Genomic DNA, 16932 nt, shown 5'->3' with positions numbered 1-16932 from the left:
GACAAAATATTGGATAATAACTGAAAGAAAGAGTCTTATACAAATGGTGTTATTATTTAGGATTGTGGTTTGTCTAAATCTTTGAGAAATGCTGAGTTTTCTGTTTTATTTGACAGTATGCCTGTAGAAACACTATCAATCAGAAACCGCTCTGCCATTGGCCGCTTTCCGTCTGGTACTCTTGTGATGGAGGCTCCAGAGAATGTGAGGCCAGACACAAAGTGGTCATGTAGCACATGGGTTCAGCAGTGCTGCCAGCGCTGCTGCTGGGGCAAAGCACCTGATGTAGATGTCATAGATACCCCAAATGATAACCCACATGATACCCCAAATGATGGAGGCACTGAATTGACAGTTACAGGTAACCAAACCAGTCTTGAATAAATATCCTATATTTACCCAATAATGAACATCTGTCATTATTCAAATTTTTAACAATGTTGTCTGGAGAACATCCTTTCGTGTATTGTAGCAAAAAGACAGATTTTACATTTTTGTATCAGTACAAACCACATAACATCACAGCTCTGTCTCTCTCTTTCAGATGCTTTACTAGTACGTTCCATAGACCTTCTCAAATCCAACAAAGAACAGAACCGAGTGGAGCATCACACAGATCGCTACCACAGTGAAAACCTCATCGTCCGCAGAGGCCAGACATTTCAGATGCTGATTGAGCTCTCACGAGCTTTCAACTCGAAGACAGATAAACTTCAGTTAGACCTGAAACTAGGTCAGTTTTGCTCACTACTTCTATCTTACCACCATAACCCAACATAAAGACCACCACATGAGGCCTGCACCCTTAAAAATAAAGGTGCTTCACGATGCCATAGAAGAACCTTTTTTTGTCTAAAGGGTTCCATTACCTTTATCATCTGAAGAACCTTTCTGTTTCACAAGAGGTTCTTTGTGGCGAAAGAAGGTTCTTCAGATTATAAAGAGGCATGAAAGAGATGGTTCTTTAAAGAACCTTTGACTGAATGGTTCTTTGTGGAACCAAAAGTGGATCTTCTATGGCATCACTGTGAAGAACCTTTTGAAGAACCTTTATTTTTAAGAGTGTATGCTAAGCGTGCTAGACTCCACTCCATATGTTTGTATGTATATATTTTTCAGGTAATCTCCCAGATGTATCCAAAGGCACACATGTGACTGTGTCTTTGGTTGAGGATCTCCAGGATAACTGCTGGGAGGCCAAGATAGTTGACCAGAAAGGCAAAAGATTAAGGCTTTCCGTCAACTCTCCGCCAACCGCTCCGATTGGCAAATACAAGTTTTGTGTTGCAACGTCTTCCTCAACGGGCGAGGCCATGTCCCCGTATAGTCCCAGCAATGACATCTACATGCTGTTCAACCCCTGGTGTGAAGGTACTAACAAAGGCGGAAAATTATAACATCAAGACATGTACACGAAAAACAGTTGTAGTGTGATATTATCTGGCACATGCCATATGAATAGTAGCCTTTAGTGTCACTGTGGCAGTTTTTAAAAACATAAAAGCACAAATCTTAGTAACTTGTTTTAAACGCATCAAATGTCTATATCCTTCCTAAAAATGAACACGTGTTCTATCCTAGTTCAGAGGCCTTGACCTTCTCAGCTGTATACAATAATTATTATAATGTTTTAATAATAGAATGCATTACCTTATTATTGTTCTTTGCTTTCAAAGAAATCTGAATCATCCAGTTTCTCTTTCTCTCTTAGATGACTCTGTGTACATGGATAATGAGGAAGAGAGGAAAGAGTATGTGTTAAATGACATGGGTATTATCTATTATGGAACTGACACCCAGATCGGAGACAGGCCGTGGAATTTTGGCCAGGTCAGAGCACCACATCCATATACATCTAGTGTTTAAATAAAAGATCAAATGACCAACTAAATAAATTGTTCCTTTTTTGTGTTATAGTTTGATAAGGGCATTCTTCCTGCATGTCTGTTTTTGCTGGAGCACAGTGGAGCCCCAGCCTCAGGAATGGGAGATCCTATCAATGTGGTCAGGCTTTTGTCCGCAATGGTGAGTTTTAACACTTCTTTTGAAGGGGTCATATCATCATTATGTTCCACTGGGGTCCACTTATAATGACAAATTATTATTAATTTCAATCAAGAAACTGTAGATGGTGCCATTACAGGCAAATTGCTGGGGGGGAAGTATAGTTTTCTGCAGTCAGTGAGATTAACTCAGCCACTAACCCAACAGCTGGGTAACACAACAAAACTACCCAACACTTGAAAAATAACCCAACATAGTGACCCAGCAGGCATAACCCAGCAATTGGGTTAAAGAATAACCCAACGTTGTTTTAGACTGTAGGTCTCTGGCTACCCCACGTTATAGTTCTGCAAATCAGCTGTAGGCCCGCTATTGTCTATTAATGTGTTGATTAATATTAAATGTCTGTTGTTTTATTACTTAGAGTCATGATAAAGGATGGAGCAAACCGCAGTGATTTAACCACAGTGTTCCATGTCTGTGTTCAACTAACGCATAAACCATTATTGTTTGGGTCTTTACTACTTTCCGTTTTTGACATGCATTGTATGCAGTTGACCAATCACAACAGACTGGGTCATCGGACCAATCAAAACAGAGTAGCCTCATGCAAAGAGGATTTTAGAAAGCTGAATCTTTGAACGAATTGTTTGAGAGTCACTGAGAAATAAGGTCAAATTAAATGCATATTATAAAAATATAAAAAAGTGTTTTTTGGCCTTGCATGCATGTAATCTTTTTGTTGGGGACTCCCAAAACCAAATTATGAACCTTTTAAATAGCATAATATGGGCACTTTAAATATTCTGGTTCAGGGTGTTCACTGTAAGGCCCTGCTGTGCAGTTTAGAGATCCTCTGAAATCCTCTACCTCCCCTAGCTCCACCTGCCTACAATTTTTACAGGATTTATGTACGCCTATTCATGGAGCCACAGCACATCCCAGGCTACACACCGCAAGCCTTAGTACTTAATTCTGATTGATTGCTCAGATCTAGTTTTTTTTTTTTTTTTAAACAAGGTCTGTATTAAATTTGAGTTGCAGATCTAGTCCTAATTGTCAGTTCTTATTGCATGTGACCAGGTTGTTCTGTTCTGATCCGTTTCCAGTTTTGAGATAATGTAAATAAAACTATATTGCTGCACCTAGATCTAATCTTAACTTTATTTGCTGTGACAGAAAAACTGACCAATATAATGGATCTAGCAGAAAAGAGAACCCTCCTCCTATTGCAGGGGTACCCGTCCCTGGCACACACAGGACTTTCTGGATCTTTACTATCTCGTCCCTCATGAAGATGACTGCCTGTGTGTGCTTTTCCAGACAAGCCTCAATGCGAAAACAAGACTGAGCTTGCCCAGAAACAAGCCTCTAGGGACTTTAATGGAGTATGTGGAATGGAAACTCCTCCACAAGGAATTTATCAATCCAGCCAGCCCACTGCAGACCACCAGTCTGAGCCTGTTGCGATAGAGAGCCAGATCAAATGGCAGAGCCCCAGAGCCAAGCCAACCAAGCCTGACCAGGTGTGTTAGGTGGTAAAATCACCTGTGCCAGTAGGATAGCTTGGCAGAGTATGAGGGGATATAGTGGAGCCCTACCTCCTCTACAGCAGCAGAAGAAATAGTGCTAATTGATTGGGAGAGTGAGTGTTTTCTGCCTGTGTCATTCCCTTGCTTTACCCAGTAACACATTTTTAGAATCCGTGTTACCTCCCTGCCCTGAATCTCCATTGTCTCAATTGGTTCCACCCAGCCCTTAATTTCCTGCATATCCACTGGTTCCACCCGGCCCTTAATTTCCTGTATCTCCACTGGTTCTACCCAGTACCAAGTCTGCATCATCGCTGATGCACTCACCAGCCTCCCTCTTCTGCTGCATCATCCATACTTAGCCAGTTCTTCAGGCCGATCTCTGCGGTTTCCCTTCAGTTCCTCTTCTCCTCCTCTGTCGCCCATCTCCAGTGTGAGGTCGACTCAAATCTTCTGGTCTCCACCCTGTAATGAGAATCCCCTGGTTCCACCTCAGGCCTCCGAGCACTGGACTCCACCTCAATTTTCTGATTTTTCAGCTCCTTCTTGGCACCACAGGGTCAGTGGGTTCCATCAGTCCTCAAAGTCCACAGGTTCCCTCATCCCTCGGGCTCTGCCTTGGTCAGTCGTTGACCTGCCTCCACTTCTGTCTTCCACTCTTTTGGCCACACCTTGGTTCTCACTCCCTCCATCTCTGCCCTGGCCTGCCTAGCCCCCATCTCCACCTCAGTCCCACGAGCCTGCAGCTCTGCCTTGGCCCACCAGGCCTCCTCTGTCAACCTGGATCTCCACCTCCTTTGGCTTCATTACAGTCAGTCATTCCCCCATTCCCCGGTGTTCGCATGTCATGACGACACTATGGCTCTACCCTTTCTCAACTCCTATGATGCGAGAACCAACCTGGCATCTCTGCCCTGGCTCCACCTGGGCTTCTCCTGCCATTATCACCTCCTATCATCTTATCTGTGATGGTTCCCTCAGTCAGCCTTAACTTGGTCACGCCTCTCTCTTCAGCTCCACGTCCACCTCCAGAGCCCCACTCTTCCTCTTCTGTTGGATTTATGTTCTGTGGCGTGAAGATGCTATATAGAGAATTATATCACCTTTTTTAAAACACCAAACTTCAAATTCATTAACATCACTTTGTTTATTCTTGAAGTAATTTTTTGCATGATTGGTGATCATAATTGAACTATGCATACATGCAATCACTTAAAAATATCTAAATGCGACAGAAGACTAATTTATGTCCTACATTTGACAGATTAACTCTCCTGATGACAGCGGTGTGTTGGTAGGCAGCTGGTCAGGTACGTACGATGATGGCACAGCCCCCACATTCTGGAGTGGTAGCAGTGACATTCTAAGACACTACTATGAAAGTGGAGGAACACCGGTTAGATACGGACAGTGTTGGGTCTTCTCTGGGGTCACCACCTCAGGTAAGAGTATGTGCTTTGAGAATATAAAAGAACACATCAATTTGACTTAAGCATAACACTTGAACCTCTTTTTCATTTTCAGTGATGAGGTGTTTAGGAATTCCAACCCGTAGTGTTACAAACTTCGAGTCTGCTCATGACACAGATGTTTCCTTGACAACAGATGTGTATTTAGATGAGAACCATGAACCGATTGAGGCGCTCAATCAAGATTCTGTCTGGTTAGTTAAAAATTTATTCACAAAAAAGTCTAAAACTTGAAGAGTACATGAAACAGTGCCTTAGCATATTACTATTACCTTGATATACTGCGTCATTAAATGGTAAAGCATCAGCTTCACATAGCTTGCCGTTAAACAAAATACAAATGTCCCTGTCTTGTTTCTACAGGAACTTCCATGTGTGGAATGACTGCTGGATGGCCCGTCCAGACCTACCCGCAGGTTTGGGAGGGTGGCAAGTAGTAGATTCGACCCCTCAAGAGACCAGTCAGGGCGTTTTTCGCTGTGGTCCCGCTTCAGTCACAGCTGTCCGGAATGGACAGGTTTATCTCAAGCATGACACACCATTTGTATTTGCAGAGGTATACACAAACCACTAAATTATCACTTTTTTATCTTTTTTTAGAATGAGGCCCAAAGAGACTCATATTTGCTAAATGTTTTGTTCTTTTTGTTCAAGGTGAATAGTGATAAAGTCTACTGGCAGAGAACTGCTGATGGCACATTTACTCCTGTCCAAATCAAGAAGAAAGCAATAGGTCGCTGTATCAGCACTAAAGCAGTTGGCTCTGATAGCCGTGAGGACATCACACACCTCTACAAATACCCAGAAGGTAAAACAAAAACTATACATACAGTACAGACCAAAAGTTTGGACACACCTTCTCATTTAAAGAGTTTTCTTTATTTTCATGACTATGAAAATTGTAGATTCACACTGAAGGCATCAAACTATGAATTAACACATGTGGAATTATATTTAATTCTATAAAATATTTAATTCTATATATACTATATATACTTCTGCACAACACAACTGATGGTCCCAACCTATTTATAAGGCAAGAAATCCCACTTATTAAACCTGACAGGGCACACCTGTGAAGTGAAAACCATTTCAGGTGACTACCTCTTGAAGCTCATCAAGAGAATGCCAAAAGTGTGCAAAGCAGTAATCAAAGCAAAAGGTGGCTACTTTGAAGAACCTAGAATATGACATATTTTCAGTTGTTTCACACTTTTTTGTTATGTATATAATTCCACATGTGTTCATTCATAGCTTTGATGCCTTCAGTGTGAATCTACAATTTTCATAGTCATGAAAACAAAGAAAACTTTGGTTCAAAGGTGTGTCCAAACTTTTGGTCTGTACTGTACAAATGAAAAAGAGCAACGGTTGAGTGTAGATAATTAGATTAATAAATCAGAACAAAAATGAATGCAAAGTCACTATTCCATAAATTTATTGCCCCTCTCAATAGATTCAGAGGAAGAACGTATTGCTGTGGAAACAGCCTGTAAGTACGGCTCTAAAGCAGGGATCTACAATATCTCCAGTGTTAACGATGTCATCATCTACATCACAATGGATGGAGAAGAGCCTCAGCTTGGTGCAGATGTTAAACTGGCCATCACAGTAAAGAACTCAAGCTCAGAATTGCGCACATTAAACTTACATGGCCAGGTGGTTGTTATGTACTATACTGGGGTGTATAAAGCTACAGTGAAGAAAGACCAGATACCTGTTGAACTCCAACCCAATGAGGGTGAGTGACTTCCATTCCATTCAGGCAATAATGCACAATTTAATTCATATTGGATAAATCATGCCAATTACTGATTCATTTTTCCTCATCATAGTTGAGACAGTGGAGTTTTGTCTGCTCTATGATGATTATAAAAACCAGCTGGTGGACCAGGCCATGCTGATGCTCACAGTCACTGGACGCGTCAATGAGACTCAACAAGTTCTGGCTACCCAGTTTCGTTTTAGACTGCGCACATCAGACCTAGTCATCAAAGTGAGTTTAAAAGACTTCTCTGTTTTAAACTCAAAATGATCTATGTGTATATATGGAGATTAATATGTGTGATGAATTCATTTAGCTTTTTCGGTGAATTAATTTAATGAAAGGAAATCTCACTTAAGGTGTGAATCTCACTTGTTGTAATCGTCTGCTCATTTACCTTTCAGCCTCAAGGAGAAGCTGTAGTTGGCAAAGAGTTTAAGGCTACAGTTGTTTTCCGGAACCCACTTCAGGTCACACTGAAGAATGTGAAGTTTCGCTTTGAAGGACTGGGACTCCAGACTGTCAGGGAGGTTTCCTATGGGTAAGATTGTAAAGAACACAATAATAAACTGTTGCTCTAAGTATGGTCTTTGATTGCTTTCAATAGCAATCATGAAAATACATTTTGATTCATACATGTGGGGTCTATTAGATGTTCTATTGTAGATGTTGTAATGTCTTTAATGCTCACCATTCATAGGATGCAGACAGTAATGCTGTAAAATATTATTGCAATTTAAAAAAAAATCTGTTTAATTATACGTTGAAATGTATTTTATTCCTGCGATGTTAAGCTGCATTTTCTGCATCAATACTTCAGTCTTCAGAGTCGCATCATCCTTCAGAAATCAATATGCTGATTTCAGTTCATATTTAATTATCAATATTATTGTTATTAGTAGTAGTAGTAGTATTCAGTTATCATCATTCAGTTGCACTGCTTCATATTTTTGTGGAAACTGTAATACTGTGATAGTGTTCAAAAGTGCACACATAAATTACATTTGAAATAATTTGTGACGCAGCTAAAGAAATTATATTATAAAAATATTACTTTCGTAAAATAATTTTAATGAATAAAAAAAGAAACATACTGACCCCAAACTTTTGAATCTTAATGTATATGCATGAATAAACAGAAAAACGAAAAGAACAACATTTAAAAGAAAAAAAAGGTTTTCTAACAATATACACTACTGTTCAAAAGTTTGGGGTCAGTAAACTTTTATTCTTCCTTAAATTAGGATGTATTAAATTACTAAAAAATAAATAAAAAAAAAAAATAGATAATAGATTTACATTGTTAGAAAAGTTTTATATTTTGAATAAATGCTGTTCTTTTCAACGTGTTACCCATCAAAGAATCCTGAAAAAAAAAAAGAATCACAGGTTCCAAAATTTGGCAGCAAACAGTTTCCAGCATTGATAATGTAATAATAAATCAACATTAAAATGATTATGAGCATAAGAGACTTCTTTAAAAAACATTACAAGTCTTACTGATCCCAAACTTTTGAGCATCTGTGCTGTGTATGAAATTTCACCGAAAACATGGCAAAATGATTTCACTCTCTATTGTTCTCTTTCTCAGAAATGTAGATAGCTTGACGACTGTGACACTGACAGAGATGTTTGTTCCTTTGGAGGCTGGTCCACAGAAACTTCTAGTGTCACTCGACTGCCGTCAGCTACCTCAGGTGCATGGAGTCGCCAACATCATTGTCAACCCAATGTGAAACTTGCACTGCACTTGAACTTCAGTGGTTCTGAATTTCAATTGGAAAATCTCTATCTAGGAAATTCTTTTCTTATCCATGTCTGAAGGGTTGTTTTTAATTTAGTAAACACCTTGACAATGTGGGTCTTTTTGCTCCAGAATTTCAAGGTGTTGCATAATAGTTTAGATATATGAAATCAATTACAGCTGTATTTATTTTTGTTACATGAACCAAAATGTCGGAATGTAGTTTTGTTGTTTTTAAACATTGCTTTTTATGTTGAATTTTCTTTCAGAATGTAATTTTCCAGATATTTCTGATTAAATATTTAAGTTATAACACCCGTGTTGTTTATAAGCTGACATCTGACATAGAGCCAAAGGACGATTTTGCATCTTATACACACCTCCAAATGCATTTCTAATTACATGCCATCTTGGCTTTGGCGCTAGGTTTTGTTAACCAGGCATGTAAATATATTACTTGTGTTTATAAGCAATATCACATGAGTAGACATGAGATATGGCTGTATATTGTCACTGCTGTAATTTGGCCGTAAGTAATTACAGCGTGCCTATATTCAACCATATCTCAAGTCTACGTGTGTGATACTGCATTTATACAACAGTTCGATGGCACAAGTGTATAAATACAACTGAACACCAGAGTGTCTTTAAAAAATATATTTTGTGCAGAACTACTTCCTTCTGCCACAAATTCAAATCTAAAGCTGAAAGTTGTAACAGCTAAGCCCAAGCCTCCGTTACTAATTAAAAACGTCAACAAAGCAACAGAGGAACATTTAGTTGCTTCATTGAAAGCTTATTTTATTACTGTATTAAAAGCACACTGTGTTATCAATTATGAGAGAGAGACAGACTGGGCGAATGTGATTACCTGCATCTGATTCAGAATCAATCCTTCTGATCGGTTTCATATTCAAAATAAACATTTGTTTGAATATTTGCTAAAGAAAACGTTATCCACGGTTGCAGCAACAAAACCTGGCCAACTGCTACTCAAAACTAGCCCAATCGCGTTTTGGAGGGGGTCAAAATCGTGTTCTGGGGGTAAAATACTACTTTTTTTGTAAAATTGGTAAAATGAGTTGTGCATATAATATGGGACGTCCTGAATAAGAACTGATCATTGTTTTTTTTTCTACTTATTAGACTCTAAAGTCTAATAATGTCCAATTTCTCAGAAAAGAACCGTCAAGTACACCAATAAATAAAACGGATATTAAAGCAGAAATGCAAATAAATAAGTAAGTAAAAATTCACGAGCATTTTGTAGTATTATATCTCAGTCCTGGGCTGTGTTTCCCGATAACGATTGATCTTAGCGCTTAAGAGCGTTTTCTACGAGTCACTTTGCGAACGTTCGTTATTGTTTTACGTGCGTTTCCCAAAAATGCACTTAACACAATCGCACGTAGCCCTGCTTTAAGTGCTACTTAGGAGTCGCTATCCGTTGGTAAAGTGCTGAAATGTCACATGCTGTTATAGCAATCCATCTATTTTTTTTATTTCCGATTATTCTTCTACTTGTGTGAATGTGTTTTCAACTCGAATAACATAAAAAGTCCTGTGATTTCTTCTTCAGCAAGTTTAAAAACATAAATTAACTGGAAAATAAAACAAATTCTAACAGTCCTTGCCGGAAATGACATCTGCATCATTTTCGATATTATTATGGAACCTTAATTATTTAAGTAGAATTATGTATCAATTTCTTTATCAACAGTTGCTTATCTCACATCAAAATAAATCAATAAGTAAATCAAGATATAAATAAGCTCTTACATTTATTTTTGAAAAGTTTATCCTAATTATCTTTAATTAGGACAAAAATTGAAATAAGCATACCTAGGGGTGGAGACACTAGCAAAATGGCTGAAACCAAAAAACAAAGAAAAGACATTTTTCAATAAGAGGAAATTAATATTATTTTAGAGGAGGTGGAGCTACAACCCACCCAGCAAAAACTCGTCGAAATGACGTCAAAAAGACGACAAAGCCAGACGTCTAAACAACGTAAAAATTTGGTTGAAAAGTGAAAGACGAAACGACGTCTTTTTCAGCACGTAGAAAAGACGTCTATAAAATGACGTCCAAATTACGTCTAAATTTGGTTGAAAAGTGAAAGACGAAACGACGTCTTTTTCAGCACGTAGAAAAGACGTCTATAAAATGACGTCCAAATTACGTCTAAATTTGGTTGAAAAGTGAAAGACGAAACGACGTCTTTTTCAGCACGTAGAAATGACGTCTATAATAAGACGTCCAAATTACGTCTAAATGTGGTTGTAAAGTGAAAGTTAAAAAGACGTCTTTTCCAGGCCTAATTTCAACCGTGAATTCATGATTACATTGTTACATTAATAATTACAGTCAAAATAAGACAATTCACGAGTACCAAAACATTTATTGACATATAGTATTAAATACATCTTTCACCTAAAAAAAACAATCTACTGATCACAAGCCTGCATTTGATCAAACGCATCGTAAAAAACTGTAATATTATGAAATATAAGTATAAATATTTGTTTTCTATATAAATACATTTGTAAAAGGTAATTTATTCCTGTGAAATACATTTTCAGCATCATTACTCCAGTCTTCAGTGAAATATGATCGTTCAGATATCATTTTAATATCCTAATTTGCTGCTCAAGAAACATTTCTGATTATTATCAATGTGAACTTTCAAAAGAGCCGTATTTATTTTAAACAGAATTTTCAAAAAAAAAAATAAAAAAAAAAATCTTTGATTAAATAGAACAATTGCCAATTATAACCACACTGTCATTAATTACTTACCCTCATGTTGCTCCAAACAGCATAAGACCCTTTTGTGCAGAAGGCAAAATAATACATTTTTAACAGATGCCTTGTGTACACAAAAAACAGCAACAATAAAATTAAGTCTTCATTCACAAATAATGTATCTCCAAAACATTTTCACAAAAGCACCATGAGATGGCCAGCTCTCAGGACAACACAACATTGATGCATCATGGTGCTCTTGTAAAAGTGTTATTTTTTTTAATAAAAATGCAATGTTTTTTTGTGCAGACAAAACATTCACATCACTTAGTTTATAAAATTGAGGTTAAACAACTGTAGTAACATGGATTACTTTAATAATGTCCTTACTACCTTCCTGGGGCTTCAAAATGGTAGTTGCATAAACTGTGAAATGGAGGGACATCAATTTATCAGATTTCTTCTCAGATCTACATTTATGTTTCAAAGATGAATGAAAGTCTTACAGGTTTGGAACAACATGAAGGTGTGATACATTTTTGTTTAACTAATACATTATTAGGTAAATCAGATCTCTCAGGGGCTCAAGTAGATCTCTGCCTAATCTCTGATCTTCTGGTTCTTCTGTTCCTTTCACAAACCCAATCCTGGATCACTGAGCCAAGACAGAAGTTTCCACTTTAAATGCTTCAGCTGGGCCGCTTTTTCTTCAGCATCTAAAGTGAGAGAGAAAACAATATCCAAAATGTAAATGTAAACATGAATAACCAAAATGTCTAAAATGTAAAGTACAGACTTGACTTTTCCCTACTGTTAGGGCATTTTCACCTCAAACAGTTTTAATAAAGTTCAAGCAGTTTTAAGTCAATCAAATTTAAGTATATGTGAGGCTCACTCCTGCTTAAAGGTTTAGTTCACCCAAAAATTTTAATTCTGTCATTAATTATCTACAAATGAAATTAATATTTTGGTTTTAATCCAAGAGCTTTCTGATCCTCATAGATAAATTGTTGAATAAAGTTATTTTTGTTTACTTTGCGCACAGAAGTATTCTCGCAGCTTCATATAATTATGATTGAACCACTTATATCACATTGACTTGTTTTGACTATGTTTTTGGTTCCTTTCTGGGCATTGAAAAATGCATATCCACTATCCAGTAAATATGGGAGGATCAGAAAGCTCTTGGATTAAACCCAAATTATCTTCATTTGTGTTCTGAAGATAAACAAAGGTCTCATGGGTTTGGAACAACATTAGAGTGAGTAATTAATGACAGCATTTTCATTTTTTGGTGAACTAACCTTTTAAGATCACCTGAAATCCCTCAACAGTTCTTCTTCAGAAAAATTAGCATGTAACACCAATATTGATTCTTCATGGTCTGATTCCGAAAGCCTTTTTAATATATTCATTTTACACCTTAAGCAAGGGACAAGAATGAATGATAATATGAGTACATGAACAAGATGCTTATTTTCTCTATTATAGGTACAGCCATTTAAATTAGAGGCCACCACTGCAATTTAAAATCTGAATAAATGACAAAATATATTATAAATAACAAAAAATAAACAACACAGTTCTTTCTTAGTCGTGTAGACAATAAATGCAGTCATAATCAAAGTAGGCTACCCTTTTAATATTCAAAGTGCAAACAGAGACCGAATCTTTTAAGCATGATACAGAGCTATCAATAGACAACTACACAACTTATTATAGTCCATATACTAATAACAAATTCAATATTTTATGTAGCCTAATTTTCGCTCATTGGGGAGTCGCTCTCTAAACGTGGGGTATTAAAATGCGTGTGCGCGTTTTAATTTTGGTTTCGTTTTAACGATCAAATGAACTCGGCGGTGCTGAGTGTGGATTCTACAATACAAGGGCTTACTTTAACAAAACCTTTTGAAAGAGGCAAAGGACACAAACTGGATTTTGAAAAGTGTGTCCCCAGTGAAAATTACACCCCTGCTTGAGTGCAACTCTGCTGCTGAGTTATCATCTGATGCAAATGTATGCCGCTTTGTACAGTAGCCTATATTGAAACTGAGACGCCAGAATTGTATCCGACAGAATGTGTCAAGTGTTTTATTATATTTAATAGGGCTGGGTAAAAAAATATCGATTCTCCGATTTTAATCGATCTTCAGTTTAACGCAACGATATCGATTCGGGAAATCCCCGAATCGATTCTTATTGCGCATGCTTCACGTAAGAGGATTTACAGTCTTTTTATTTTTTTACAGTAATGTGCATTTTGCAGTTTGTTTACATGGTGTACAATGGATGCACATATTTATGACTTCTTGTTACAGTGTTCATTCAAAATAAAAGTTTTTTAAAATAAACAACTGTGTGCACCCTAATATTAATGTAGATGTGTATTTCAGTAATAAACTTAAGTAGGAGAGTTTCAGTTACCAGCATTTATATCAAAATATGGATGCCATGTCTGCAAAACTAACATTTTAAATGAAATATTGATAGCTAATCGCTATCGAATCGAATCGAAATCGGATCGAATCGAATCGAAACCATAAAAATAAGAATCGAATCGAATTGCCAAATTGGTCACAATACCCAGCCCTAATATTTGACGTGTTGCCAGTCTTGAACGCGAAAAACTTTTTGCAAATATTGCATCGCATGCTGTTGCCGTCAATATTAGCATAATTTAGCAATACTTTTGATCACTTAAACATCGTTTGCGTTAAATTTACGCTTTGCTTTAAAGTGTAGTGTACATTACAGCCTCACATTAGACAAGCTCTGGGCGAGTGGGCGTAACCGCAGTAAACTATTGATTTTCAAGGCAGCCTCGCCGCAGCTAATCACCAGCATTTGATCCGGGCACGTTTCCTAGCTCACTGACCTTGACAAGATTATACCCTTGGATATCGGAATTTGGTACTGAACGAAAATTCTTTTTTTGATACTTGATTCGGTCGGTGCTTAAAAAGTATCGAACTCGATACCCAGCCCTAAGCTTGGGTATAGAGAATGGGAACCTACGTCACTGTTCATTGCATTCTGGGTAAAATTACTATTTATGTTAATATTTTTTACATAGACTAATAATTGAGGTGACTTTGTTTCCTCATGCACAGACAAATCCAAATGACATCCTGCGGCTTGTGACAATACATTAATGTCCTAAGACACGAAACGATCGTTTTTTGCGAGAAACTGAACATTATTTATATCATTTTTCAGCTTTGATATACAGCAATGTCCAACTCAACTCAGCATCTGGCTCGTTACATATGTACGCGCTCTGGCGTAGTATATGCAAATGCTGGAAGGTAAAATCAGTGAGATGTCAACAGACCCGGATGAGTTTGTGCAAGTAAACGTAATATTTTAGCTTTAAATCGGTTTGAATAGTAAACAATGAGTGTCACGCGACAGATCGCTTCCGGTGTTTGCGTATACTACGCCAGAGCACGTACACATGTAACGTGCCTGATGCTGAGCACGCGCTTGGGACAGTTGTGTGGACATGGCTGTATATTAAATACATGACATATCTGACCCTTAAACTTTTAAATGGCTGTTTTATGTGTGAGGTATTACTTACTAGTCATATGGCTCATCATTTCTAGAGATGTTCTTTGGCTGGAGATACACTCCAACTCTGGTGCACTGCCATTAGCATGCAAGAATCTAAGAAGGAACATAAACAATGTCACAGGGCCAACAATGCAATGCTAAGTTTATTAGAAATAAGCTATAGCAGAGGTGAAATGCAGAAAATAAAAACAATAATATATAGAATATACAAAAAAAAACAAAAAAGGATTTAATAACAGAATTTACAATTTTAGGTTTACTTATTTAGTAATGCTCATACAGTGCTACTTATGTGTGGATATTAAATCCCTTTTAAAATAACTATATACATAAAAGTATGTGTGTGTGTGTATATATATATATATATATATATATATATATATATATATATAATTTTGCAAAATAAATTAGATGTATGGTGATATAGGCTAAATATTATTAAAGATGCATGAAAGGTTATTTAATAAGCTTTCTCACAACAACTGTGTTTTCTGCATTCCCTTCCAAAAATTTTAAAATCAGCAACTTCTCGTGTCATAGAGGGTTTTCTGAAATCACAAAACAATGGTATCAATAAATGTTTACCATGAAACATCAAAACGTGTTTGAAGTACTTTCAGCCCATTTTCACGCTCCATGTAAGCGATGTATCCGATTAACAGTACAGTGAATACTTTTATGTTAAATAAATTAGCTTGCTTCCTTTTATACATTGATAAATTGCCAGCAATTACCTTTATTTAAAAAAAAAATCAAAACCAAAACCGCTCATATACATTTAAGATTAAAAGCTCAAACTTTCATAAACAAGAGTTCAAGTCTAAAGTTAGCATTACGGTTGAGATGCTAACGGACTTTTTCAATCGACACTAAACCATTTCTTTAAAGTAAATATTCAACGGAAGCGTGTCATGTGCATCACATAAAGTGTCAGGAACACTTTAATGTACTATTTGTGTAATTTTAGAGACCAAACTTACCTGAGATTAGTGAAAACAACGGAGAGAGACGGTTTCTCCTGCTTGACTGTTGTGTTTCCTCTCCGTTTCCATGGTAACTCCCTCCGTTCCGGTTCAAATGTTACGTGATTGTTCAGAGCGCGCGCTCATTACAGCACGTAAAATCACCCAGAATTCACGTTAATATAATATAATAATATAATATAATATAATATAATATAATATAATATAGCTTTAGAAATGGTAAACGTGGTGTAGAAATAACATTGAAAATAACGTGGATTAAATGAATATGTTTTTCGTACAAATAAATATGTACACATGTATGATGAACAATTTTTAAGTTTATGTTTTTGTATATGAAAATAAATATGTTTTCAAAATATATTTCAATTTATTTAACACTGCTTTAAATATATGTGAAGATATTACATGTATGGGTGTAATTAATGCGAATTTAATAGGCTATGGGCTATGGTTTATAATGATGTTTTAACTACTGTGATGTATAGTGTTTTTATTTATGCACATAGTAATTTTAATGTAGTGATTTTTAAAAAAATGTTCATAAATAGCTGTACTAATGCACAGCACAAGCATTTTCAACGAGATATAACCCACTAGAGGGCACTTATTGCTCGATTTCTGCCATAAATCTATGTTATATTGTTTGCGAATGTAGATGCTTAATAACAAATAATGTAAGTGCAGGTTTTGCAGTGACACAGAACTTAAAATGATTTCTACAATAGGCTATTTCTATACTTGCTTCATTTATGTGGCTATAACAGAGGTATGATGTCCGAAATAAACGTGCTCATCATGCTAAATTTGGCGTGAATTAGACGGAACAAACAAAGCCCAGTTTTCAATGTCAATTTTTGGACTAAATTTGGATCAAATCAGATGGCCCAAACAAATCCCAATTTTAAACGTCGATTTTTGGGCCAAATTTGGACTAAATTTAGACGGACCAAACAACGACCAATCTTCAACGTCGATTTTTGGGCTAAATTTAGACTTAATTCGACGGACCAAACAAGGACCAATTTTCAACGTCGATTTTTGGGCTAAAAGAAGTCCATGACGGGCCGACTTGATTTAGCCCAAAAAACGACGTCTAAATGACGTCTGGTGC

At 36.7% G+C, this 16932-nt stretch overlaps 1 protein-coding gene and 1 long non-coding RNA gene across 2 annotated transcripts; one reads left to right on the top strand and one right to left on the bottom strand.

Moving 5' to 3' along the window:
• The first annotated feature begins 437 nt into the window (after positions 1–437).
• Positions 438–8693, top strand: tgm1 (transglutaminase 1, K polypeptide). The gene is made up of 13 exons (XM_073822646.1): positions 438–468; positions 545–733; positions 1120–1371; positions 1712–1830; positions 1918–2025; positions 4801–4978; positions 5061–5199; positions 5369–5561; positions 5660–5813; positions 6462–6746; positions 6841–7001; positions 7175–7311; positions 8362–8693. Exons 1-13 carry the CDS (start codon positions 438–440, stop codon positions 8504–8506), a joined length of 2091 nt encoding a protein of 696 aa, XP_073678747.1. The 3' UTR covers positions 8507–8693.
• Positions 8694–10895: 2202 nt separating this feature from the next.
• Positions 10896–15884, bottom strand: LOC141291673 (uncharacterized). Its single transcript, XR_012340358.1, has 4 exons — positions 15816–15884; positions 15313–15383; positions 14843–14928; positions 10896–11975 (listed from the first exon to the last, which is right to left on the bottom strand). It is a non-coding gene; the product is annotated as an uncharacterized lncRNA (long non-coding RNA).
• Between the last annotated feature and the right edge of the window lie 1048 nt (positions 15885–16932).

Source organism: Garra rufa, chromosome 18 (genome assembly GCF_049309525.1).
Source record: "Garra rufa chromosome 18, GarRuf1.0, whole genome shotgun sequence".
NCBI lineage: Eukaryota > Metazoa > Chordata > Actinopteri > Cypriniformes > Cyprinidae > Garra > Garra rufa.
Note: the sequence above shows the minus strand (reverse complement) of the source record. Positions and strands in the feature narration are given on the sequence as shown.